Source organism: Populus euphratica, unplaced genomic scaffold (assembly GCF_000495115.2).
Source record: "Populus euphratica unplaced genomic scaffold, PopEup_1.0 scaffold158.1, whole genome shotgun sequence".
NCBI lineage: Eukaryota > Viridiplantae > Streptophyta > Magnoliopsida > Malpighiales > Salicaceae > Populus > Populus euphratica.
In genome coordinates this window covers 358,368-385,547 of record NW_011499913.1, presented here as the reverse complement: position 1 = coordinate 385,547, position 27,180 = coordinate 358,368, and the positions used below count along the sequence as shown (strand labels likewise).

At 36.7% G+C, this 27,180-nt stretch overlaps 3 protein-coding genes across 8 annotated transcripts in view; 1 reads left to right on the top strand and 2 right to left on the bottom strand.

Annotated features, from left to right (window-relative positions):
- The window catches only part of LOC105134194 (sucrose nonfermenting 4-like protein), a 20,585-nt gene extending 13,867 nt beyond the window's left edge, over positions 1-6,718 (top strand). Inside the window, exons 2-14 of one of the 2 annotated variants that reach the window (XM_011038519.1) lie at positions 359-739; positions 926-1,013; positions 1,963-2,133; positions 2,859-2,966; positions 3,072-3,131; positions 3,384-3,473; positions 4,440-4,574; positions 5,031-5,175; positions 5,243-5,416; positions 5,546-5,609; positions 5,717-5,786; positions 6,025-6,142; positions 6,261-6,718. In XM_011038519.1, coding sequence (XP_011036821.1) covers positions 630-739; positions 926-1,013; positions 1,963-2,133; positions 2,859-2,966; positions 3,072-3,131; positions 3,384-3,473; positions 4,440-4,574; positions 5,031-5,175; positions 5,243-5,416; positions 5,546-5,609; positions 5,717-5,786; positions 6,025-6,142; positions 6,261-6,355 — 1,428 coding nt within the window. In that variant the 5' untranslated portion in view covers positions 359-629 and the 3' untranslated portion in view covers positions 6,356-6,718. Of the gene's footprint in view, positions 1-13; positions 740-925; positions 1,014-1,962; positions 2,134-2,858; positions 2,967-3,071; positions 3,132-3,383; positions 3,474-4,439; positions 4,575-5,030; positions 5,176-5,242; positions 5,417-5,545; positions 5,610-5,716; positions 5,787-6,024; positions 6,143-6,260 lie in introns of those variants that run through there. The other variant, XM_011038518.1, reaches the window with a different exon arrangement.
- Positions 6,719-8,542: 1,824 nt separating this feature from the next.
- On the bottom strand, positions 8,543-13,638 carry REP (Rab escort protein). The gene is made up of 9 exons (XM_011038501.1): positions 12,831-13,638; positions 12,589-12,711; positions 12,153-12,252; positions 11,751-11,789; positions 11,410-11,653; positions 11,249-11,324; positions 10,455-10,647; positions 9,368-9,448; positions 8,543-9,025 (listed from the first exon to the last, which is right to left on the bottom strand). Exons 1-9 carry the CDS (start codon positions 13,571-13,573, stop codon positions 8,930-8,932), a joined length of 1,695 nt encoding a protein of 564 aa, XP_011036803.1. The 5' UTR covers positions 13,574-13,638; the 3' UTR covers positions 8,543-8,929.
- A 713-nt stretch (positions 13,639-14,351) lies between these two features.
- On the bottom strand, positions 14,352-26,749 carry LOC105134185 (protein ALWAYS EARLY 2-like). 5 transcript variants are annotated; one of them, XM_011038506.1, is made up of 19 exons: positions 26,569-26,749; positions 25,619-25,753; positions 25,236-25,331; positions 25,019-25,081; positions 24,220-24,297; positions 23,587-23,755; positions 22,228-22,493; positions 21,775-22,138; positions 20,551-20,610; positions 19,458-19,735; positions 18,649-18,960; positions 18,378-18,556; positions 18,017-18,299; positions 16,914-17,096; positions 16,672-16,830; positions 15,951-15,967; positions 15,758-15,917; positions 14,937-15,224; positions 14,352-14,832 (listed from the first exon to the last, which is right to left on the bottom strand). In XM_011038506.1, exons 2-19 carry the CDS (start codon positions 25,736-25,738, stop codon positions 14,668-14,670), a joined length of 3,240 nt encoding a protein of 1,079 aa, XP_011036808.1. In that variant the 5' UTR covers positions 25,739-25,753; positions 26,569-26,749; the 3' UTR covers positions 14,352-14,667. The 5 variants fall into 5 exon arrangements, with proteins under 5 accessions (XP_011036808.1, XP_011036804.1, XP_011036807.1 ...); XM_011038502.1 differs by having other exon boundaries at positions 15,758-15,967; XM_011038505.1 differs by having other exon boundaries at positions 15,758-15,967; positions 22,228-22,475.
- Positions 26,750-27,180: the final 431 nt, after the last annotated feature.

The window sequence follows — 27,180 nt, the reverse complement described above, 5'->3', positions numbered from 1 at the left end:
TCTTACCCCCCCCCCCCCCCTCCAACCCTTCAATTAAGTCTCTAAATTAGCCACAAAAACCTTACTTTCTCGTTCAATTCTCCATCCGGGTATTCTTAATTTAGTCTCTTGAATCCGATTTAGCTAAAAAGTTTCAATCTTTACACAGATCAGAGGTTGATGCTGTGTGAATGATTTTGTTGGTTTTTGGTGGGGGGTTTTGTGGCCGTTTGATTTGTAGACTTTTTGAGTTTGAATCTTTTATGTAAAGAGGATAAGAGTGGTGGGATTTTGATTTGGTTAGTGTTTCATGCTTGCATGTAGAGAATTGTGGAGTTTGGGTACTAAAGTTTAATCATTTTTGTTGATTAACGATAAGGGGGTTTGATAATTTATAGTGTTGTTTTAAATTTCTTCTATTTGTTGAATTTTGCATGTATAAGCAATAAGGGGTCCTCTGCTAAATTGTAGAGGATCCCACGCTGGTGTTGGTTAGATTTTATAGTTTTTGTTGGGAACTGGTGAAATGAAAAATATAGTTATTTGAATTGTGGTTTCTCTTGGAGTGATTTTGCTAGAATTGGGATTTTGTTGATTGGTGGTGTGTCAAGTATTTATTGTATTTATATAAATTATTTTTTGGACGGAAAATGTTTGGTTCTGGTTCCAGTACTGGCCATGATAATAGTGGAGTAATTCCGGTGCGCTTCGTCTGGCCTTATGGAGGGGGAGAAGTGTCTATCTTTGGTACCTTTACTAGGTAAGTTGCTAAATTGACCAGATTTTTGTGATGATCACCAAGAATATTATTGTTTTTGTGGTAATGAATTTACAAATGGCTTTTAGTTCTGTTATTGATAATGTGTTCTCTTTTCATAACTTTAAGGGTTTTTTGGTTTGTGTTTTGGTGTGACTTGGGTGTCTAATTGAGTTGTAATTTGGGCAGGTGGATTGACCTTTTACCTTTGTCCCCGGTGGAAGGGTGCCCTAATGTATTTCAAATTGTTGTTAGCTTAGTGCCTGGATTGCATCAGGTATGTTAAACCAACTCAGCTAGTAAGGCATGTTTAACAGTTATGCCTGTGATGATGACTTTGTAGCTGGCATTTGTGGGAATCTTTTGTTGCATTATATAATTATGTAAGTTTTTAGGGTTGAAAGGAAAGTAACTTGAATTTATGTTAATAACTAATCAATGTGCTTATGCTATACAAAGATATTTCATTACTTTGTTAGTTATCTATAATAATTTATGAGCCTTTTGATCTCGTAAGCCATCAAATTTGAGTGATAGAAATGTAAGGCAATAAATTATTTTTAAAATGTAGCAATGGAACATGGCAATGAAAGCTATAGTGCATTTGGCCTTAGGTTATCGCTCAGAAAGGAGCCATCTTTGAAGAGAATCATCCCAATGGAACGTAAATGATTCATGACTATGGAGTTTTCTCAACGTTTCCCTTCACAAGGTTAAGCTTTTGGGACAGAATCCATTGGCTTTTACATTGACATCAAGATTATTGTCATAATAGAAAACCGAGCTTGTTCAAGTTTTTATGGCCACTAACATATGCATTCTGCATTAGCATGTGGTTTTTGACTGGCTCTATCTGTTGCTTTCTCAGAATGTTTTTAGACGATTAATCTGATTCGATTGACATCTCATATTCAAATTGTGCTCGATTTTAGAAGTCAGTTAAGTTAGTAATGTTATTTTTTTAGTCTTTTAAGAGATTGAATCTGCTTTAGGCTAAGCTAAAAAGGAACCATACAAACTACTGGCTTTCTGTAACCTTTGCAGGGTCGTCATTCTCCTTTCTAATATGTTAATGGTTGTAGGAATGAGATAGAATGTTAAAGTGCTCTCTGTTTGGTGCATCTATGTGTGCTATTTTTCCTAACTAATGTTCTCATCAACAATTAAGGAATGTGTATTTCTAACATCTCTGCTACCTTCAAAATCGTTGTCATTTTTGCACACAGTTCAAGTTCCGTGTAGATGGACAATGGCAGGTTGATGAGCAGTTATCCTTTGTTGATGGGCCTTATGGGGTGGTAAATACTGTTGTCTTAACTAAGGATCCTCCACAAATTCTTAATTCCGAGACACCTGGGAGATCCAACATGGAGCTGGATGATGTTTCTGTTTGCCCGGTAAGATACATTTCAGCTTTGACATTACCAGTCGCTTTCAGACCAGTTTTTAAGCCCAGATACTTGGCTGTTGTATCTCATAGTGTGTGCTCTTATTTTCGAAGCACCATCCTCATGGCAGTGCTTGGGAGTTGCCATTTTTTCTTTGAATTTTAGCAGCTATTGCACCTTCTTAATCTTAGACCTCAGTTTATGTGCATCCATGTTGTGTTTCATCTGTGCTGTTGCATCTCTTGTTTGTTCATAGACAAGATTCAACTCAGAATTGCATGGATGGATTATTTTTGTATTGCCTCAGGGGAATGTAAACATATCAGTAGGGAGGCCCAAAGTAGATAAAATGAGGTAGATGAATCATCTTAAATAAAGAAACAGCAACTGTTACCCTCCTTGTTTCTTTTTTCAGCCATCTTTGTTTTTTTTACCTGAAAAGACTTCTTTAAATTTCCTTTCTGGGGTTATTACAAGAGAGAAAGAGGTTGAAGCTGGAAATGAAGCAGAATAGCAAATTTGTGAATTGAGAATATTTTAACCTAGGGAAAAGGACAAAATGGCAAATTTGGGAATGAGTATGACATTGAGCTGCTTAATTTTGTTCATCTCTTGAAATCAATAAACAGAGAAGGCGACGAATCTTGTTGAGATTGTTAATTATTTTATGCTAGATGCTTCCTGTGTATTCCTTCAGGGCAGAGTTGGTCACTCTGTTAGTTCGTACTTTTCAGGAAGTACTCCAAGGGATATCAGCAACTGAGTTGGAGGTCTCTCGTCATCGTATTTCTGCTTTCTTGTCCACACATACTGCATACGAGTTGCTTCCAGAGTCAGGCAAGGTTTGAATGCTTTACCTTCTTCAGGAACTAATTGTACTCTCATTCTCTATGTTTTCAACCACAACCGGGATGTTCATCTGTTCCTTGTTCTGTCTTACTTTTCAGGTTATTGCCTTGGATGTTACTCTACCTGTGAAGCAAGCCTTTCATATTCTCTATGAACAGGTGAATCTCCACTATGCATCCAAACACAGACAGACATAAGCTGAACACATGCAGCAAGTTAATGTTCTTGCTAGTGAATGTGAAACTAATCCTTTGTACCTAGGCATATTGTATAACTTATTTTTCTATTTTATAATGATTTCTGGAACTATTGGCCCTATGGGCTTTTCTGTCAATTCAATATGCTACTGCTACATTTATAGTAGTTGAATATTAGCTCAGATTTCTCTTGCTGACTTGAGCCAATTTTAGGGCATCCCTATGGCTCCTCTCTGGGACTTTTGCAAGGGCCAGTTTGTTGGAGTGCTTACTGCATTGGACTTCATCTTGATTCTGAGGGAGGTGTGTATTTTGGCACTTCTTTTCCAATGCTAATATGATCCATGATGATTTTAAGTGAAATTGCAATATACTGAAGAGAAAAAAATGCTGTATGTAGATAAGGGACTAGACTGATAACTTAATTAAGTCTGCGTTCCCTCTAGGGCTCATAATTGTTATATAAATACCAAAAATAAACACTTAGGATTGGAAGATACAATTCGCAGGAAAAACAGTAACTGCTAGTGATATTTTCTTCTTTAGCTGCATTGTCTGTTTTAGTGCTGATTAGATTCATCATGAGTTTTGGAAAATGAATTGCTGTACATTTTTTTTACCAATTACAAGAAACCTATTTTTGTTTTGCTAAGAGAAATAACTGAAGAAATTGAATTTTGACTTGGCTGCCTGCAAAAACTCTCCAAGAAATCAAGTCATTTGCATCTCCACACCACTAAGCAATTGTAACATAGGCTTTAAAGAAAAATGGTTACGTTCACATGCTTATTAGTGTTCTAATGTCTTCATTTCGTGCATGATCACTGAAGTCTGTCTTGTGTTTTCAATTGCATGTTTTCAAAGGTATCACAAAATATGTGCATTCATTTTAAATTAAGGATCTGTCTTTGTAATTGTTGTTAATCTACTTGTGTTTTTACCTTTGTCTTGTAAGAAAAGAAGGACTAGTTAAGTTCCTAGACTGCATGTACTTGTGCTCTTACATTTCTACATGTCTTCAATTGCATGTTTTCTAAGGTATCACAAAACATGTGCATTCATGTGGATGTACACAAGCACATGCAGGCACTGTATATTAAGGACGTTGTCTTTGGATGTATTGTTGATGTGCTTATTCTTTTACATTTGTCTATGTTAGAAATGAAGGACTAGTTAAGTTCCTAGAGTATATTTAATTGTTTTGCTATTGTACATGTTTGGCATTCGTGTCTCTCAGTTGTTTAACATTTATGAACCTTGCAATTTCAGCTTGGAACTCATGGATCTAATCTGACGGAGGAAGAATTAGAGACACATACTATATCTGCTTGGAAGGAAGGAAAAATGCATCTCAACAGACAGATTGATGGTAGTGGGAGAGCATACTCTAAACATCTGATCCATGTTAGTGTTTCTTCTGATGCCTTGCTAAGATTCATTAGAATCCAAAATAATCTCCCAGCCATTATTTGTCATTTATTTGAGTATCTTACATGTTGGGCTTTTCATGTATGATTGTATGTCTTGCTCTTATGGGCACAATCATCTCTAAACTAGGATGGTAGAATGACAAATACACTTGGGGAAATGGTTGCTTGGAAAATAATTTTTGTTTTCAATGTTGAATTCTTTTAGCACCTTACTTGGTTCCATATGGTCTGCAACAGCAAATGGGTTGAAATGCTCCTTTTAGATTAGGGCAATGCTGCTTGAAGTCACCTGTATTGAATTTTTTGAATCAGATGGTGCAAATGAGCAGCTTCAGATGTAGAACCATTTCTGTAGTTTTATTGATTTCTTATTCTGGTGTTGCAATCTGCTATGTCAGTAATTATTATCCTCCACTTGTTTAATATGCAGGCAGGGCCATATGATTCGATGAAAGATGTTTCTTTGAAAATTTTGCAAAACAGCGTATCAACAGTTCCCATTATTCATTCTGCTTCTCATGATGGCTCATTTCCGCAGCTACTTCATCTTGCTTCCCTGTCTGGAATACTAAAATGTAAGCTTTCTTGGTTTGATGCTTGAGGATGTATAACTTGTTGCTAACAAATGGACCTAATTGTCAGGTATATGCAGGTATTTCAGACATTCTGCTGGCTCCTTACCCATTCTTCAACAGCCAATTTGTTCAATTCCTTTGGGTACATGGGTTCCAAAAATTGGGGAACCAAACAGACGGCCATTTGCAATGCTGAGACCAAATGCTTCTCTCGGTGCTGCTCTGTCTTTGTTGGCTCAAGGTAATTCACACGGCAAAAGATTACCACAAGCTACAACTGTCCTCTTCTATCTGTTTCTGAGTGTGCATATTGCTGATTGATCTTCTTTAACCTCTCCTAACCTTGTGCTATAATACCTTCCTGGTACAGCCAATGTCAGTTCAATACCAATTGTAAATGATAACGATTCACTGCTGGATGTATATTCTCGAAGGTAACTTGTGCATCTGTGAGTGCATGTGCTTGCATGTTTTGGATCTTTCTTATTGTTGAATTGCAGGTTAAGCCATCTTTGACTTAAGTAAGTTGTTTCCTTGACAGTGATATCACTGCTTTGGCTAAAGATAAAGCCTATGCACAAATTCATCTTGATGAAATAAGTATTCATCAGGTAATTAGTTTTGATTACTTTGAGCTCTATTTATATGCAGTTGTATGCACATTCTTGCAATGGTCTGAACCAATCCGCAGCTCTGTACATGAATATGCACTCGTGAAACAATAAATACATTCAACTAAATCAGGAGAAGAAGATAAATGACTGGAAGTGATAAAGTAAACTGCATTTTTGAATAAAACATGCATGGCGTGAACCTACTGTATTGATATGCTCTTTCATACCCTTTTAGGCTCTGCAATTGGGTCAGAATGCAAATTCTTCAAATGCGTTCTACAATGGACAGAGATGTCAGATGTGTTTGCGGACTGATTCTCTACACAAAGTAATGGAGCGTTTGGCAAATCCCGGTACTCTTACAGCAATATGATTTTTTTTCTACATCAACTCTTCACCGTAAGTAGTTCTGACTTCGTGGTCTGGACTAGTAACACGTTTTCTAATTGCTTTGTTGCGTGGTCTTTTCAGGGGTTAGGAGGCTTTTGATTGTGGAAGCTGGCAGCAAGCGTGTAGAAGGGGTTATCTCACTGAGTGATGTCTTCAGGTTCCTGCTGGGGATATAGCTTAGATGTTAAGCAATTTGCATGCTGTGGTGACGTTGGAGAGGACCAGTCTTTACTCATTGTTCTCTTAGGTTGGAAGGGCCCCATGATTCTGACCCCCACACTTTTTCGTTTTTTAGGATAGGAAATTCAAAGAGCAAAAAAGAATTTGTAAATTGTGAGTCTTCCAGTCTTCCATTTCTCCCCCATTTAACCTAAATTGTTATAAAGTCGAATCATGCCGATGGACAAAACGCCATGTTTATTATTGCCAACAGAAAATGAGGTTCAAAGTGCATTGAACTGCCTGTGGCAACCCATGCTGTTGGTAGAATGTTGGTGATTGATTCAATTTCAGTTTCTGATCCCAGCTTATTGATTCTAGCATAGTTTTGCTCTCATGCTTTCCTGTCTTTCATGTTATTTTGCTTCCAAAATCTGGCATAAAATGGCTCCAAGTAAAATTAAAAAAAAAAAAACCCACTAATTGATTCTTCTCCAGTGTAATCAATTTTTTATCTGCCAGCATAGTAGCTCTCGAAACTGGCACATTGCATAACTAGCCATTCTCATCACCAACGAAACTTGCATCAACGCTCTTAAACTCATCATACTTGTGTACTTGAAATCGTGACATTAGGTCAGGAGGCTTGTCTTCTACACAACCCTGAAATAGAACTTTCGCTAGTTCTCCACTTATTCAGGAGAAAAAAACATGAAATCTCAACATCTGAGTAAATGGGCCGAGTGATGAGATTTATGATCTTACTAATCATGACCTTTAACCGCAATGGCACACAAATATGGCTGTTTTAAATTGGAATTGAGGAACAATTCTAGTTTGGGGATGGAAAGAGAGGTGTAATGGGACCCAAAGGAGGGGCTAGGGTTAATTAGGATAGTTTTTCCACAAGCAGAAGCTGTAGCAGCGATAGCGCATTGTGGTAAACCAGTGCCCATGGCAATCAGGTCAGAGTTGGTTGCTTCAATTCGTGGGTAGAGTGGCCAATTCACCCATGGAAGCACATGAGAGGGACAGTAGATTAGCTGCCGCAAATAAGCAATGGAGTAGCTCCAAATCACATGGAAACAAGGAAAATCAATCTCATCAAGTACCATCAACAACGGAGTTTTTCAACATTTCTTTTTCAGCTTGTTTGGAACATAAAAAACTGTTGCAAGTGAAACTCCATCTAGCCATTTTTCTTGTTTGGAAAAGTTTGAAGTTAAAAAAATCAATTGTATAATCTCAGCTAAAAACACGAATTCTATAGGATCACTCAAAATTGGTTCGTTAGATCACACTCTTTACCTTTATGAACAAATAAATTGAAATTCAAACCAATTCCAAGCAAAGGATGAGCAAGAACTTGTCAAAAGCAAACTGAACAAATCTCTCAAATCATAACTAGACACCCAATTTCCTACACGAAAGCACCGACTTTAGTATCATCACTGCATCTTCAAGTAGTCTGATGCTATATAAAAATAAATAAATAAAATCCTGACCAATGAACAGAATGGGAGTAATTAAAAAGCTTTAGAACCTGAGAAACTACAATGTCCTCTATTTTGTTAAGATTGAAACAAAAACAAACACATATGCACAAAGCAAGATTGAATGGATTTCAAGTTCAAGGAATGCTGCACACCTTGGATTCACAAAACAATGTCATTTCGGTGGTATGACATCTTTGGCCAATTACAGTTTGCCAAATATCCTTCCTTATCTATCACCAGCCTAGTTCCCACAGCGGCAGATAGTGTGAATTGAATGAAGCAGCAGAACAAAAATTGTTTGTATTATCTTTGCATGATTCTCTTTTTACTAGTTGGCTTGGCTTTTCAGACGACAAAAGCTGAACAATCATAAACAGATAGCAAAATATGTAAATTGTATTTTTTTTTTTTTTTTGTGTTTACATATTTTCATGTTATTTTGTGCTGTGTCTCCTGCCCTTCTTTTCTGTTAGGTGCTTGGCTTATCCACTGATTAAATCCTAACAAGAAAATTTTCAAATTTGAAGGTCTTTAGAATGAATATGAGATCACGATAATGAAAAATACTTGTACTCGGGTTGGCACCTGTTGGCCAGATTTTCGCTTTCCCGCAGTCAAGTGCTGTGTTAAAGGGCTGTGCATTGGCCACCACAACTTAAATCTCAGGGCGGGTGATGTCAATGGATCAAAGAACAAAGATAACGAGCAAACTAATAATTGTTGAAATCAATATATTTCCACTGATACGAATTCACTTGTCATGTTTACAAAGAAGTATTTTGACTCTATCATCAAGTTTTCATGTAACAGTGATCTCTCTGATGAGTTTTTTCATGTTTTACAACAAATAGTTGCTTGAAAAACCAAGCATCTCTGAATTTTTGAAGTTCTCAAAACAGGAAACGTGTGTAGTAGCATCACATTTGTTTTCCCCTCAATTGCTTTAACAAATAAGCATAGAGCTTCATAAACCACTCGATGCCACCACAACTACAACGCACCAGGTGCATAATGCCCGGGTAATTGCTGGCAGAGATAGGGAAGTGATTGAATACAGCAGCATAATTAGCAAACTGATCCAGTCCAGCATTATATCTAGGTCTCTAGAGTGAGTCCAATATCATCCTCAGAATTCTCAGGTGGAGTTGTCTCTGGGAAATTTTCTTCATTTGGATACATCTCCTGAAAGAGCTGTCAAGTAGAAGCACTAGTATTGAATTCTCAGTCGGCCAAAAAGATGAAAAACTCTCAAGTGTCACTGAACGATGTCTAATCACATAATGGGCAAGAGGAAACAAAAGAGATCATGAAACAGTCAATGAGAGACATCTGTGAGTACACAATGTGATCTAGTAAGCATGCATATTGGCTTGTGGTTGTTGAATCACTGACATTCATTTTCCTATTTAACAACTTGTTGGATGGGAAATAAAAGAGAAAGCAGGAATATACTCAAGTGATGATATAGAGAAATTAGGCATTTAGGATAATGGAACCTGAAGCATCATAAACGTTAAATAGAGGATAACATACCTTCAAAGCTGCATCTAATATATCGTTGTAATTCAGATTTCCATCGGGCATGGGAGCAAAGTTGATAGAATCAAATTGACCCTGAAACAAAAGAGATGGCATACCAATATCAACCTCAATGCATGCGCATTTATATACCTCACTTTCCAAAAAAATTACACATCCAGCACCATGTTTCTTGTTCAAACAGTAAAAAATCAATCTATCATATACCAGTTCTGAGTTTCACTAAATCTGAGCAACAATAGTTATAAAGTATAAGATTTACACCTGATAGCCATTTCAGAGCAAAGGAAGCATTGCTTAGACCGCTACTAAACTGGGAGGTCCAAAATAAAAACCAGCAACAACAACCACGCTACATATTTACTCAAGCAACATTTAATAAAAGAAAGTCAATCCAACTCAAGGTCATAGATTTACAGGAATTAAGCAAGCAAGAGTTAATATAACCTATTGAAACCATTAAAGCACATCCATTCATTCAGCTTACAAATGATCATAGGATCTAGTTAATAAAGTTAAATGAATTGACGCTGGTCTCTAATGTGAGTTGGGGATTGATTTGACTGATGACACTAGCAGAAAAAAGAAGGATGAAGCAGGAGATCACTGAGCAACAGCTCATAGTTGAACTAAAGGGACTCTTAAGTGACCTATTGAGACAACTTTGATGGACACCAACTACCCAAAACAAGTACAGGAAGAAGAAAATAGAGGGAGCTGGAACATGCAAGGAAGAAATTCAATAAAATCTAGAGAATAAATTGAATGGAGGGAGGGAGATTCAAGAGAGGAAGAAGAGGGGAAGACAGGGCAGCAGCCATCAGGTTCTAAAACTCCAGATAGGCAGGCACGTGACAGAAGAGAAGTAACCTTAAGCGTTTATGATGAGGCATCCAATGTATTAAGCCCCTGAACTTGGTGTAAGCTTAACTTGAAACCACCAACACATAAGACAACTAAACCGCGAGTTCTAAACACGAATTCTAATAACCCCCTACTTGTGTGCATGAGCACATATGTGCGCGTGTGTTCACACATGAGATGCTAATGGTAAGAGACAAAAGTTCAAGAGGTGAAGCACCGTAGACATCTCCTGCATATACAACCCGCTCCAAATGACAGTGGGTTTCTCTTCAGTAGTCTCACTCTGAACTGTGGAACTGATTTCAGAATTTACAGGATCAGGACAAGTCAGAAGGGCATTCATAGCCGCATTTAGTAACCTCTTCCCTTGTATGGCATCATCACACAAAGCTGAAAGATAGAGCACAAACCTGAAACAAATAATCAGAGAAATTGTTAACTCAAGGATCCCATATTCTTTTGAGAGGCAGGGGGTTACTGTACTATGAGAAGTAGTAGTTCTCAATGAATGAATAAGACGTCCATTATTATCACCTTAATGATGCTACGTCTGTGGAAAAATTTTGAAGAATGAAACCATAAATAATTAGATGTCTATTATCTCCTTGTAAAGGTTTTCACCCCAAGCAGGGTCTACAAGACATTGGCTAGATATAATCCTAGACCTCTAAAATCTTTTGATTGAAGCAGGATTTCAAAGGATAAATGGAAATAGCACTACAAAAGTTTCAAAAGACAACAAAATGAGATTCGAAATTTCTACTAGCTACCTTTCCAACTTGTCATGGTTAATATATGTATCTCTAATGTACTAGTTATTTTGAAACCTCTCCAAAAGAGTCCACATAAATCCAGGAATGGGGTGAGCAAGGACAAGGTCTCCCTAATATTTTTCATGTTGATCTTGCATGATTACTTATGTTACAAGTGCAGTCCTAACAGGTAGTCAGCAGTAGAATCAGAAGTCAAGGAAAGTAAAAACATAAAAGAAAGTGGTTGGTGGTAACTCACATGCCCAAAGGACAAACAGCCAAGTTGCCACTTATTTGCAGAGCTCGGATTGATGTAATCTGTTCAGGGTACAGGGCTAGACAAAAGGGATAAAAAGTTTGAACCGTATGATTCCTATAAACTCAATAAGGAACAGAAATGAAACTATATGCTGATCTTACATCGAGGTGGGTAAACAACCAGAAGATTTGACGTATCTGGCTTCAAGGAATTTCGTGTGATGCATATCCCTCTGGCCACCTTCCCTTTAACATCTCTGGTACTCAAAAAGTTAAAACTTTCATGCAGAAGATCCGATGGAGAGGTTGATGGTGAGGCAAGTGTAAAGGATGGATCCAGAACCAGCTTCTGGCTAAATATGTCCTGGCCAGAAGCCAATCGAACACCTTTGTAACTCCCACTATCCTGGAAAAGAAAGTTAAGGATAATTCATTTTCCCTAACAGGTCACTTTATAATTTTATGCCCTCCATGTCTTAAACATTATAAGCATATTTTAGCACCTTTTCCATAAGTAACGCAGTCACTGGCATTCGCAAAACCTGTATGACAGAAGTCTCGAAAGCAGGTGAGCATGTTAGCTTGACAAAGCAACACTGTTTTTGTCCACTTTATAACAAAGTTCTATAGTATAATAGGTAAACATTATTTGCAATTTTTTTATGTTCCCGCAAAATATAAGGAAAAATAGCACAAGTACACCTGTGACCATTCTTGTGAAAATCAAGTAACACCCAAGTATCTAAAGCAGCAGAACAGATCAAACAGTGTCAATCACATTTAGGAACAAGTTACTTACACAACACATGGACAAAACAGAATATATCAGACTTTACTATTAACCAAAAATGATAGTTCATATTTCACCAAGAGAAAGAAGCCACAGTTTCTTCCAGTGAACTTACGTAAATGCAACCTTTGACAGCAGATCGGCGGCTAAAGGCTTGTGGCAGTTCCCCTTGACCATAAATGGGATAGATTAGGGCCCCGGAAGCATTTGTAAACCTGAAAGGAGCAAGAATTATAAACAACAAACTTAAAGCAAATCGATGTAAATTGCTTAACTAATACAACATTCCAAGCCATAAATCAAGGTTAGATTTTTAGTTGCCAGTACAGAACTAGAACTCAAAACATTTTTTCCCTCTTTATCAGCTCCTACCCTACACTTTCTGTTGTGTTCAATACTGGAAGGAAAAATAATATAATCTTGTAGTTAACGCAATATGTGTTTCTGATCAAGATATCATACAAGTCGCAAGTGCAGCTCTATAGCACCCATCTAAATTTTAAACCAGAGAATAACTGCTTCACTATAAAACAGAATAAACAAGAATTAACCTCCCAACTGATGACTGGTATAGAGCCAAACGATCTATTCCATCTTTAGTCTTGAGCAAATTTTGGCAAACCCCCATGTCATCTTGATCATAATCTGCCATAGCTATAGCATACAGAATAATCCTGCAGACAAGCAGAGATAACCAAAATTCCGTAAACTTTAGACCAAACAGGGAAACAAAACGCACAAATAACAAATAAACTCTTGCTAACTGATAGAGAAAGGCAACAGCAGTCTGTACGATCTAATCTTTGGAGGCAACCGCATTTTTGACAAGTACTCAACAAATGGCCTCTCCAAATCCTCATCTGAAATCTTCGTCTTACCTTCCTCTTCATCATTGCCATTCCCATCATTACCAGAAGAACCCGCCGCCCCTGTGGCAACCAAGTGCCCTTGCACCAGCTTGAAAAACCTCATCAACTGATTCTTTTCCATCAGAGTCAAACTCTTATCCTTAAATATGGCAGCTCTGGAATCTGGCACATTCCATAGCTTTCCATTCCCATCACCAACAAAACTGGCATCAATACTCTTGAACTCCACATAATTACTTGCTCCAGATTTTAACATAAGATCAATTGACTTGTCTGCGCAAAATAACACCCTTGGTCCACATAAGTCCAAATTGAACTTCCGTAAGTTTTCTTCCAATAATTCAGGGTAAAAACAGGAAATCTCAACATCTGAATATACCGGCTGCGTGGTGAGATTTACAATCGAGTAATCAAGGCTGTCAGTTGTGGTTGAGGTGGAAGATGGTGGTGAGGAAGGTGTAGAATTGGAAATAAGGAAAGATGTGAGTTCCGGGACCGAGAGAGAGGAGTAATGGGACCCATAGAATGGATTGGTGTCAAGATGAAGGACAGTTTTTCCAGAAGCAGAAGCTGCAGCAGCAACAACGCATTCTGCTAAACCAGTGCCCACAGCAATCAGGTCGAAGGTGGTTGGTTCAATTTGCGGGTATGGTGAGGGCTCCCTCATGGTCGCACTGGAGAGGAACAGTATATTTACTGCTGTAAGTGAACAAATGACTAGCTAAAAATCACCTGGCACAAGAAGCAAGAGGAAAAAAAAAAAAAAAGTGTTATCAAGTATGATCAACAAGTGAAGGTTTTGCACTTTCTTTTAATATTTGAACACCAACAATAATAACGTGGAATTACCTATACATTTACAAGATCTGGGCCTTTCGTTCTAAAAGATCTGAGGTATTTTTACGGTGCTTCAGTGTTCATATTCATGTGCTTATAAATATTTTTTTACGTGTTCACGAATTTATAAATATTTTTAAAAAAAGAAAGAATTAAAAAAAAAACATTAATGCGTTATTCATCATTTTTTTTTCAATGCGCTTGGATTTTAACAATTAGTTGAATACATTTTCTAGTTTTTAGGAATTAATATAGCCTAAAGTGATATTTTTAAGCTAAAAGTAGATTTAATAATAAGCTGACATGTTTTCTCTAAGTTAGCATCGCATTTTAAAAACTTGAATTTTAATGGTGAGGCCAAATTTGAATCAAAGCCTAGCCTTGGATTTTATTTTAAACCTGTTTGAAAGTTAACCGATTGAATCAAAGAAAACTACGTTGCTGCAAGCCTCGTCATTCAAATTACTTGATCTCCCTATAACTATGAGAAGGTGCAGTTCATTATGTTGCAGGCAGTCCATGCACAAAACACCATGTAGGATGTGTTCTACCACTGGATCATGAAAAGGAGAACAAATTCTCAAGAAAATACCCTGCATTAAACAGCATTTCTAGAAACGATTTCTATTCTCTTTGATCGAATGAAACAAAATGGATTAAAAAAAAAACAAAATTTCCTCATTGAAGACGACATCATTCTAGTTAAGCGGGGGAATAATTAGATAGATAAATAGAGGGGGGGAAGAACTACACTAGCTTGTAGAAATATTATTAACTCATGATTAATGATCACTATTAGCAGTAACCTGAAAAAAATTAAGGCTGAATAGGGGTTAGTGGATCCTGGGAAATGAAGCTGAAACCAAGATTCCAACAGCATATATACAAGGGGTTGATGGTAAGGTACAGTAGAGCGCAGCAGTTTCACGTTGGTATTAGAGCCAGTATTTGCGTCTTTATTCTTCCCATGCACATTTGTATCTCTCTATAAATTGGCAGATTTTGTGGACAGCATGGATGCAAGCTAGTAACAGCAGAATCAATTATCTGGGCCACATCAGATGGGGGGTACTGTCGTTCAGTGCATGTCTGCGTATTATTAAAACATGATGAGCATGATATTATAGGAAATCAACGGGTGTGAATATTTTCCATCCAAGAGAGAGCATGGTGGTACAAAATGTCCAAGTTACCTGTATCATGAGCAAAGCAGCGACACATGATGATATGAGCTCTGAAGGAATTGCTGTCTCAATTTTTTCAGAATCATTTGATTGAGGCCCAGATACATTGCAGTTAACCTGGGACTCTGGTGTGCTGGGAATCAACTGATTTTGAAGGCCTAAACCGGTATTGGCCTCCTCCTGGGACCTGATCATTTGTGCCCTAGATTCGGATCCCAAATGACTTCTATTCATAGAATCTAATGCCTCTCCAATTCTTGAAAAGGCATCTTCCCCTTCTTTCATGGATGAAATTGCCTGCAATAGTTATTGCTTCACTAAGTGATAACTGATAACTAGTTAATGGATGCATGCCTCTGGTTAATTCTATAATGAAGAGAACATCAAGCTAGATATATTACTAGCAACCAGCAGATATAAGACAATGAACCTCCAGATAAGTATCTAAGAGGACTTGAACATAAGTTCGCTCAAAATTTAATATATTTTTTAAAAAAAAAGTTCCCGACAGGCCCAACTTAGGAATTGCTGAGTTCCATCTAATGGGTTGCGTAACAGGCTCAGTCTGCAGCACCAATCACCAACGAGGATATAATGTGTTGCAGAGAAATGGAAGAACCATCAATCTTATATTGATATAATGTATGAGAACCACAGAATTTTTTTTCAAGATTAAATGGATGGTCATGATTAATGGATCATAGAATCACTTTCATCAGTAATAGCAGATTTAAAAAATGATTACATCCAGAATTTCTGCAAACACATTTCAGATCGGTGTGCAGGCATGGAAGAGCGAGGAGAGCAAGAAGACTGAATTCAGTGAATACCTGGACAGCAGCATCTACCATAGCATGTGCCTTTAATCTCAACCCTCTAACAATCTCAAGAACAGCAGATCCTGAATCTTGAGATACACAAGAACTTTGCGGTCTTAGCATACCAGAGAAACAGGAATTGGCTGGAGGTTTCAGCCAAGCAGGCACATTGTTTCCGGGATAAGTATTAAGCTGCCTCAAATTGAGTAAAGCAGAAGAGGCCTGTCAGATATACAAAGTGATTAGAGGTTGAAGCAAGATTGCAGCACATAAATTTGAAAGTGAACATGCAAATCATATACAGCGTGAGTGCAAATATAAGCAAGGCACATGACTGGCCACTGGCTTCCTTTAGCTGTACAAGTACTGTGCCCAAGTGCTTCTTGAAAGGTTCAGAATCTTTTAAAGAGTTATCTCCATTTTTTGGGTTTTCCATTACATCATTATTTGTGTTTATAAGCAACACCAACCACAATTCCTATAATTATAAAACAGGAGAAATTTTGGTCACAAACTTGATGCAAATCCAAGGCAACTCCATTTGTATACAAGATCAAGATGAAGTACGGTGTTGGATCAAGTATTAAGGATAAAAATGCTAGCACTGCAAAAGCCAGGAGACCAAAATGGTGAGTGCACATTATGATTATGTTGTGCTCTTCCAAAGGAAATGCCTAGCCAGCTTAGCTGGTGGTGTGTAATTTACAATCCAAATCCCAAAAGACAATAATGAGGACAGCCTGAAAATGGAAGGAACATTGAGCCAGAACCAGAAGTGTTGCAAAATTAAATCATAGACCAAAGAAAAGCAAATCCTCCCTGTAAAATGGCAGACAGTGACAACCATCTGTACCATAACTGAGCATCACAAGTATTGCAGGTTGTTCAACTGAATATAACAGGTTGTATATAGCTGCATCTTGTACCTTTTTATCAAGCACACAATTCAGCTCAGACAGAGCTCGAATATCATATTCCTTCAGTTGGATCTGTGATACCCTAGAAGGTTGACCACAGGCTCCTTGTGCATTAACAATGTCAGTGGATGTTGCCTTGGCAAGAAGGTTGGCATGGTTGGCCTCAACCTGAATAAAAGTAATCACATTGCTTGAAAATAACAAATTTTGAAATACCGTTACTCTGAAGTTTAATGGATAGCTATTCTTACTTGTGCCTGCTTCGTCAAAGCATTCATGGGACTCTCTGCATTCCTTAGTTTTTCAATTGCAGTGAACTCTCCAATGTTTGACTTCCCATTCACTGGCAGTTCCTTGGGCAGAACAGAGGTTTTCTGTCTCTTAGGAGCTTCTGGCATGTTATCCAGCGGATTTGAAGGCATGCAATCTATATCCTACAGTAAAATATTTATTGTCATCGTTCTGAAGTAGGAGAGATGACTGTGCTAGTTTTTAAAGGAAAAAAATAAATGGAGGAGATGTCTATTCCTAGAATAAATTCTGCAGAAAATATATTTCCTTCTCAACATGACTTGGGAACAAAATGGATGAATCATTAGGGACTGAATCATGAGAGGAAAAGTAGAAGGCACAAGTTGGAAACAAACCAATAGCAAAATTCAGATAAATTCTTCAGAAGAAATTTTACTTAACTAAACAAGACTGTTTGGAGACAGTTCATTAACAATTAGGACATGAATTGCTAAATTACTCTTCCCAAAAAAATAAAAGTAATTTAATAGATCTTAACTGCCTAACAATTACGAATAGTTTATAGAAGCACAAAAGCTCATACATCAGGAGGATTAAAGACCATGAAAGCTTTATAATCCCAGCCAATAAGTCATAAGTACTAACCAGAAATTGAGTAACCAATGACTTGCAGCAGAACCAGTATGACCCATGTTACGGGCTACAACCACTCATCTTTGTAGTCAATAAGACTCTTGGCATTACAGCAAACTACTATGAAAATTGATCATTTTTCACTTGATAAACTAGGATGTCGTAAGGTTTCTGGGGCATAATTCATTTAGGGCAACCAAATTGATTGCTGCTCGTTATTTTACAAACCAATGAACTATGAGCATAACATTGAAGCCAATTTCTGAATCAGCACAGCATAAGTAAATTCTACCAAAACTTAATAGAATAGTCAAGTCTTTCACATTGTTCCAACTTCCAAAAGATCTTTTCAAATGCAAACTATTTATGCCACTGAAAAAAGCAAAACACAAATACCAAAATCTGAAAAACTGTAAACAACACATGAAAGTAAGAAATATAACACACGTAAATTCAAGAATGCAATTACCTTGACAAATTCAACTCCTAACTCAGCACGGTCAAACTGAACCCTGCACCGGTCATGATCCACGGTGAGCACACTTCCATCATGAAGTTCTCTTGTTTTGGGATGAATAGCAATTACTCGCTGTCCAACTGATAAAGGTCTTGCTAAATCTGTTGGAAGTCCTTCCCTTAAACCAGTACGAAGCTCCATATAATGTTTTCTCACAGATTCTCTATATTGCTGGAGTTTCTCTCTTTCTTCTTGTAAAAAACGCTCAGAAAACCTCCGAGGTTTACCAAGAGAACTGCATAAAGTTACATTAGTTTACGATCCATGAATGTCACTATAATATGCTTGACAGAGATTGAAAAACAAAACACACCTTCTTATGACACCCCATTCTACTCGAGTCAGCCTTGGAATGTGCCCAAGTCCAACATGATTTAAATACTCCACAAACTCCCTTTTAGCAAACCAAGGGTAGTCAACTGCACTGTAAAACCATTCAAATGTACACCATCTGCGAACCATAGGAGATGATAATATACAAGAAAGCTTGTCCTGTAATTCCAGAAACCCATAAGAACATCTGTAAATGAGACTCTAATAATCGGTAAACTATGATAAATAGAATTACACATGGAGGACTTCACCTTTAGATGGGTTGCTCCATCTTGCAGGGAGATGGAATATTTACTAATTTGATTCTTCAGAACGTTCACCTTTGGAATCATCGCTCTCCTTAGATCCATCTTGCGTCTACTTGTTTTTCTGGTTGGTAAGATAACTTGGCTTGCAACAGGAACTTGTTCAGTTGACGTTGCTAGATCATTTGCTATAGTTTTCTGATCACCGCTGAAAGAACCATCTGGCAATTTTGATGATTTCAATTGTTTTGAAGGAGAAGAAATTTGAGCACTGTGTTTTCCTTTAACCACAGATGTATTCTCTTCTTCATCCAGAACCTGTGCCAGGGTTCGTATGGAATGGAGTCAAACACCAATTATGACCAAAGAGAAAAGGAAAGAGCAAGGAATAACCAGCGACACTAGTATCTAACAAATTCCAAACATATTTATGCCTTCAAGCATTCACATGTCCATTTATGTAGAGGGAAAAAAATAAACTTTCATTAGGTGGGACCTGATGGATACACCTAAACCAAAGCAATCAATAACAGTTGTGTATCAAAATTGCAAGGGAAATTCAACCAATAAATCAAAGCATGCTAACAGGTATTAATGAATTGAATGAATGAAAGAGTTACATGAACAAACGGGTTTACTACAGGGAAAAAAATAAACTTTCATTAGGTGGGACCTGATGGATACACCTAAACCAAAGCAATCAATAACAGTTGTGTATCAAAATTGCAAGGGAAATTCAACCAATAAATCAAAGCATGCTAACAGGTATTAATGAATTGAATGAATGAAAGAGTTACATGAACAAATGGGTATACCTTTGCTACCAAAGCCTCGCGTTTTCTTTTCAGCATATCATTGCTGATGGACTGAGGCCGTTTATTTGCTTCAGAGACTGATTTAGCAGAACTTTGGGGATATCTTCCGAGCTTAGATTTTCCTGAGGTTGCACCCTCAACTTCACTTGTTGCCTTTTTTTTCTGCCTTGAGAATTTAGTTTTATCTCTATGGTGACTAGTAGATGCAGATTCAGGTATGCTACTCTTGTCGTCCCCAGTTTGTGTGGTTCTATCGTCATCCAACAGGGAAGATGATTCTAAAACAAACATTAAAAGAGAAAAAAGAAGGATTTATATTTTAAGCACATATGAAAAGGAATAGCACCTCAGCTGCAACAAAGTAAGACCTATATGCAGCGCAGACCAAAGCATAAAGTATGTCAAAATAGATCGTAATCCTTTTATATTAATAAAAGAAAATAACCAGTTTGCCAATATCTGCTTACAATCATTTAGAGAAGCAAAAACTTCATAGAAAAAATCAATGCAGAAACAAAATGCAAAATGGAATGCAGGAGAACATTTAATATTTACCCAATATGCAATGTCAAAACATCAAATACATGAAGTAGATATCGCAGTCCACTTGATAACATATCCCTTACACATCCTCCTTGTCCCTTTTACTCATAACATCATGTGTGTATGTGTGTGCACAAGCACCTGCATGCTTGTGTGTGTGTGTGAGTGAGAGAGAGAGAGAGAGAGAGAGAGAGAAACATTCGTCCAAAGATTAAAGAAACAAGGGAAATAAGACAAGTAGTGATCTGTTGTTTCAGCTGAAATTGAAGAATGTAAAATTGATTGTTTCATCTGAAACTGAAGAATACAAAATTGATTAATATTCTACATTAGGATTTCAGTATAAATATTTCTAGGAATAATTTCAGCAGTAAAGTTTTCTTGAAATTATCATCTCTAACAAAGCAATATTGTACAATACTTCAGGATGCAAATGGGATGTTGTTTGACAAGTGATGCAATGTTACTAAATTAATTACTCATTGTACTTCAATATATTTTGTCATTTCACACAAGTATGTACAGAACCAGAGATGCATTTAACATTTACCAAATTCCATTGCAGAAACAAGAGCCAACGTTTGAAGACCCATCAAGTCAGCAGGTTCATCTGCAAATAGATAAGGAAAATGTAATACATCAGCTGTGGGAGTACAAATGGTTGGATAAGTTCGTTAGCATTGACACATCATGAACATTCTACAAACTTAACAGGAGTACAGCTAGGAGAAGCAAATCAATTCAAAGGTTAAAAACTGTCACGTGTATTTCCCTCTAGTTTTGTCCCAACAACAGGTTACACAATGATTATCACTACTTCACCACCCCATGCATGGTGAAAGTTGAAGTCAGTTCCAGGTCTCTGGTAACTCTTCCGAGAGATTTACCAGCTATGCTAACTGGTAAAATTTTCTTGAATGGCTTGATCATTCAACCAAACCAAATGCTGGGATGTGAAGAGCAGGGGAGGGAAAATATTGCATCATAAAACAACAGTTTAGATGGCACCAATCTAGTGATAAGAGACAAGTTCATTTAACCAGGAACCCTCTCCAATACCTAAAAAAGGTTATCCACACTATCAATGATATAAAAGAGTTCATAATCAGGTCGATCTCACCTTTCAAAAAGTTGCTTCTTCAAAGACAAAATCCAAAGCATATGAAGTTATAAAAACAAGCCCACACTCATTACAGTTCTCCAAATAATCCTCCTGAATGATAGTCCTCCAATAGACTCCAAATAATCAGGACATGGTCCAAGCATTAACTATAAATAGAGCCATATTAAAGGAAACAAGTTTCCTGAGTTTCCCAAAAATTTCTTTTTAAGACAGAAACTCCATAGTCTCCACTATAAGCATCATCCTCGTTGTATATTAGTTTGTAATCTGAGAATTGAATTCAAGAGCCATATCTTCCCATTATCGCGGGCAGACTTGCTGTATTGAATCCTAAATCCCTAACAAAACACCTAACCAGATAACTTCAAATGCACAAATGTCAACAGAGAAAAAAAATACAGGGGCCATAACAAGATTTACAATTATTAGGAGATGTAGCACAAATTTCACTCCAATGCAAGGGCAAAAGACTTCATAATTCACAACTTCAGAAGAAAATGAAACTGCAATCCTAAAAAAGTCTTTTGATTTAACGAATGATGATCTCAGATGAAACATGCAATAAAGTGACTATATAACTCTCGCCCATGAAAAGGAAAGATGATTGCCAATCCATAACACTCAAGATCAAGTGTGAAAGAACAGAATTACCGTCTGAAAAAGGTTTCTTGCTTCTCTTCCTTTGGCTCCGGTGAAAGGTCTCATCAATTTTTGCATTTGACATCTCAATTTCAACTTTTCCCTTCAAAGTGCTAGCCTTTTGCTCTTTTTCAGTGCCACTGCACGCTTCTCCACCATCATCAGACTGACTGTTCCCAATCTTCTCAACTCTTATTTTATTTCCATAGAACTTCTTGCCTTTTCGATGAACTTCTACAGTACCTATACCTTCCATTTCCGCCAAGGAGCTTGCATCCCTCACACAAGCAAGATCAGGCCCCCCACGTCCTATGCCACTTTCAGACCAATTTTCATTTATGGAAGCATCACAAAGATTTGCTGGCGATGATTCAGACTGAAGAATTCAATTAAGGAGACAGAAAGTTATGATATTGCATAAACAAAGTAAAAATAGCCATGGAAAACTGGCCTCCAGTAAAATACCATCCTATCCCAGCTTTGAACAGGTGATGATTTCATATTTTCTGTTCTTCCACATGGTGTTTGAGACATCTGGGGAGAGTCTACTCTCTGCAATGCCTCAGTTAATGCCAGTACAGCAGCATGCTCATTGTCATTATCATCAGCATTGATCTCTAACTTTCTGCGCTTCTTCTTTGGTGAAACATAATTTTCTCCATCATCTTTCTTACGCAGATATGAAACAGGGAAGCGAGGTGTCCTTTTCCCAACTGCATGAAGTGGACGGCCTAAATATGAATTTGAATTCATCAGAAACAAAAATAATACTTCAAAAGGTCATCGCTGTTGTTAGAAACATCTATATCACACATTAACTACTCTGTTGAGTTCAAATATTTATGAGAAAATTTAGAAGTATAAAGGAAAGGAACGATGCCAGAAAATAAAAAATAAAAAAATTGAGTTGCATAATCACAATATCAAATCAAATTCAATACTAAACCTTGATGGAAAAATCTCAGGAAAAGAAATTCCATGTCAGACAAATTAAATCTTTTGTTGTTGTAATTCCAGTTCACTGAAAATTATAAGAGTCAGATTAGTTGCCTATTCTATCCAATCCCTATACAATTGTATTTGGACATCAAAACCATTGGATTTGCATCATTTTCAAAAACAGGATATGGATATCGCTCCATGTAGATGACCACTGGGGGGAATTCTATACCTGTAACAGCATCTGATTAAAGTTTTCTGTTCAGCCCTATTCCAACTGAGGAAGTAGATTTCACTTTCATCTCTTTTGACTTAATTGGATCAAAGTAAGACTCCTACTGTGTGCTTCTTTTTTATCCTGTCTTAGATAACATTGTCTCCAATATTTGATATTTCATTCTGCAGCTAAAAAATCTAAAAACAAGGGAAAGAACCATCCCGTTTGTATTGCTACAAAGTTTGGACCATACTGATATTTCACAATGGTGGCTTTCTATCCATTTACATTAATAAACAAAGACAGGAGGTGGAAATTTCCTCTCCACCTTAGTATCTTACTAAACCACTTAGATGTCATTAGCATAACCCCATAAAAGGTTACAATTTATGCAGTAAAAAGTATAAAAGAATATGTGTAAAAGAGTGATCGGATTAAATTCATTGAAAGTTTTTAGAAAATAAAATAGTGAAGGACAAGGAATGTTTGGACAACAAAAATATAGACACTAACAGCGACAGCTGGAATTCATGAGCCATCTGATGCATGCAAGTTGGAGACCTAATTAAGGAAAACAAGTACGAGTACTCCTCAAATCATAACAGAGTGGAGAAAGGAAAAACTGGAAACAAACCAGAGCTGTATTTTCCATAAGCAAAGTAGATTACCACATCCTCTTTTTAATAATGATAAGCATCCATCAGTTGATCCAACCATGCGAGAATGTTGGGGATCTTCTTTTGATGCACCAAGCAGCACTTTTGGCCGCTTGTGTTTCTGAGGCTTCCTGAGTACTACAGGCAACTCATTGCTTTCTCGTTCACTATCACTTGCTTCCTGCAAGTTCAAAATCCGGATACAAGCAATCAGCTTTTGATTTATCAGCAGGCAATAAGACAAAATCAGGATTTACAGCAATTCTACTAGGTAAATCAAAATGCATCTTATAAAATGTTTTTCTGTAACCATCTAATTATCAGATTATGCAACTTAATAATGATAAAAAAACAAAATTTATGGCCCCTTCTTACTTTGAACACCCATAATGCATCAAATTATCTGTCTCATTTTCAGTCAATTGCTGTAAAGTATTCTCCAACATATCTGCTATAAGCACCATGGCTACCATAAATCTAAAAGCATCTGAATAATTAAATTTTCAATTTGCACTTCCCTGAACTCCCCTTCCCAGAGGGAAAAAAAAAAGGAAACAAGAACAAAAAAAAAAAAAAAAAGAACAATGAAGACAATCAGAAATTAAGTTGAACTTCCAGATGTCCAGATGTCAAATGCAATCATACCAGAACACTATAGTGATCAATCATCATAGCTATAAGCCCAACTACAGAAGCTGTTCCCTCTGGAAGAGACAAGTATGCCTGAAAACATATAGAACATGGAAGAGCGACAATGTTAATGAAGGACACCAAGACTAACTAAGGCTTCATCTACCATATAATAACCAAGATTTAACACAAGATACACATTACTTATTCTGACGATATTTTCCTTTTGCAAGTTGAAGAAACTTTTAAAAAAATATACCATCATTTTTATTAAGCTTTTATATTACCGCTGCAATCCCATAACATAGGCCCAACCAGGGGCCAAATAGTAGTGTCAAGTTGTCTGGAATCACTCTTCTTGCACTGCTAAGGCAATGCCCAAAATTTTACAATGACATCCACCTTTTGTCTTGAAATTTTGGGTTTTGTTACCTCATTGAATGACATGCGAATAAGAAACAACTTATATAACATTCAAAAGTTCACAAACTATTCAACAGCTTTAGACTACAAATCCAAAATTATAGAAACAGCTGAGTTTATGTCCTACTTCAGACACATCAAAATTCCACGAGCTAAGGTTCTTAACCATATTCTAAGGAAGCCCACCCAAATGTAATTCTTCCAGTAAAAATGTTCAATAGCATAACAAATTAGATACGAATCGTGTTCAATTAAGGACATTCGGCACCAAAGATTAAGAAGATCCCGATTCCAATAACAAAACCACATAAAAAAAATTCTCACGGCATGACAAAACTGTAAAGACGGAAACAACAAGAAGGACGTGTTAAACTAGCTGAACACCAGGTACCCGATTCATATTGTAAAGGGCCTCCACCATTTCCACAGATCTGTTGCGCACTTCAGCAGCTACCTGATCACCAACAACAATAAAAAATTAAGATGATACTTAAAGTGTATGATGGACTTAATTTGCACAAATTAAAGTTCATGGAAAATTATCATGCTGAATAGAACCAAAGAAAGTATAATGATGAAAAGGAGTCACGATAACACATAAGGCATACTTTCTTCCAGTTCGTTCCATTGTCCCGATATGCTTTGTAAAATCGTTCAAGTTCTGCCTTCTTCCATTGAGGTCCTAACTTATCAGACAATTTCTTCTTCTGGGAGAAAGCAACATAGTCAATGCATTAAAATATCATTATACATTACAAATTTTCTGAACAAAGAAAGTTCCTTGGAAACTCTTTGCCATTTGGTTAAGAGAAATATACTAAGTCTCAATTTTGCTATCATATCTATATCAAGATCAATGAACCACAAGGCTATGAATAAAAATAAATCAAATCTTAACATAACTCCGCAAGCAATTTAACTCAGCTAACAGCTGGATCATAAGGAATGAATCAAACCATTAAAAAACTGGTGTAAGTACACAAACAAATACAAAGCCAATTCTCACCCCATTCGCCTGCTGTTTACTTTTGCCTGAACTCTTGACTTCTTTTTCAGGTGATACCTCATTCAGAAACCGCTTATTCACACTTTTTTTCCTTGCTGGGGCCATGGAGGACCTATCTATCTGAAACAATCAATGAACAAATTAGCAGCACCAATTTGCTTAAAGCTTTAACATAGACATCAATAACCATCAACATTCTCAAAATACATTACATTAATAATAAAAATGTAAAACTCTTGGAAAAGCAAGAAGATCTTCCACCCCAGAATTTGAAACATAATACAGTCCAAATATTAAACTTTTTTCCTTTTTTTTTTCGGATACTTAGACTCGAGTTAGAGTTTACTAAGATGCACTAATTGTGGAGAATATTTTCCCACTCGGATTATATTTAAAACCTCATTCAAAATACCACAAGAATTCAACTTTTACAACATTACCAAAATCACGTCATTTTATCAAAGTATAAAAAGAAGCAAAATACATTAGCAAATAGAAACAGAGGAATCACAACAAAATACGCAAGGCTATTGAGGAAACACTTCAAAAGAGAATCGAAAGGAAATAACCACCCAGTGCCATTAACATATATCACAGTTTTCAATCAAAAAACAGAACCCCAAATTTCAAATTTTCAGAATTTTTTTTAAATGAATTTAAGAAACAACTAAAATAATTCAAAAGTAAACCCCCCAAAATTGAAAAAAGAAATCAAATTCAAAACATCACCAAAACCCAAAATTTCAAATTTGACTAAACTTCAAGCTACAATTCAAAACCCATCTCCAAGATCCCCTCAAAAAACAACGAAAACGAATAAAAAAACAAAAATCAAATTTCGAAACCAAAACAAAATTCCTAGTAAAGCCCCAACAAAAATCTCAAAATTACTCCTCTAAAAACCCTAATTCACAGATCCGAGACTGTACACTTACAGATTCAGAGTAATTGGTATCTGGGTGTAAATCATACAGTGAAACAAAGGTCTGTGAAGAGAGAAAAATGCAAGCTTTAAGTTTATGTGTTCCAGAGAAGGGTTTTTTTAGAGAGAGAAATAAAAGAGAATTTTCAAAGTTACGGAAAGAGAGGCTCTTTTAGAGAGAGAAAGAGAGATGTTGCCGCGAAACTTGAATATAAAGGTCCGCTGGCCAATCAGATTTTTTCTGTATATATTTTTTTTGTTTTGTTTTGTTTTTCTTGTTTTATACAGTGTTTTTTTGTTGTTAATCACCGTACACGTTGGTGAGTGGGGTATTGTATGGTATGATCTTGTGGTTATTGTTTGGGGTTTGAAGGGATAATTATAGCAGATTCAATTTGAAATTTTTTGTTGTTTGCTTGGGAATGGCCCCTGAATTTATGGGTATTTGTATTTGGTTACCGTAAAGTTTTAGAAATATGGGCCTCGAAGTTTTCTATTGAGAGATGGTCCCTCATTTGAATCTTCTCACGAAGTTTTTAAACCGGCACATTCCATGACACGCCGTGGGTAGGAGTATGGATTTGATAATTTAAAATTATATTGTTTTAATATTTTTAAAAAAAAT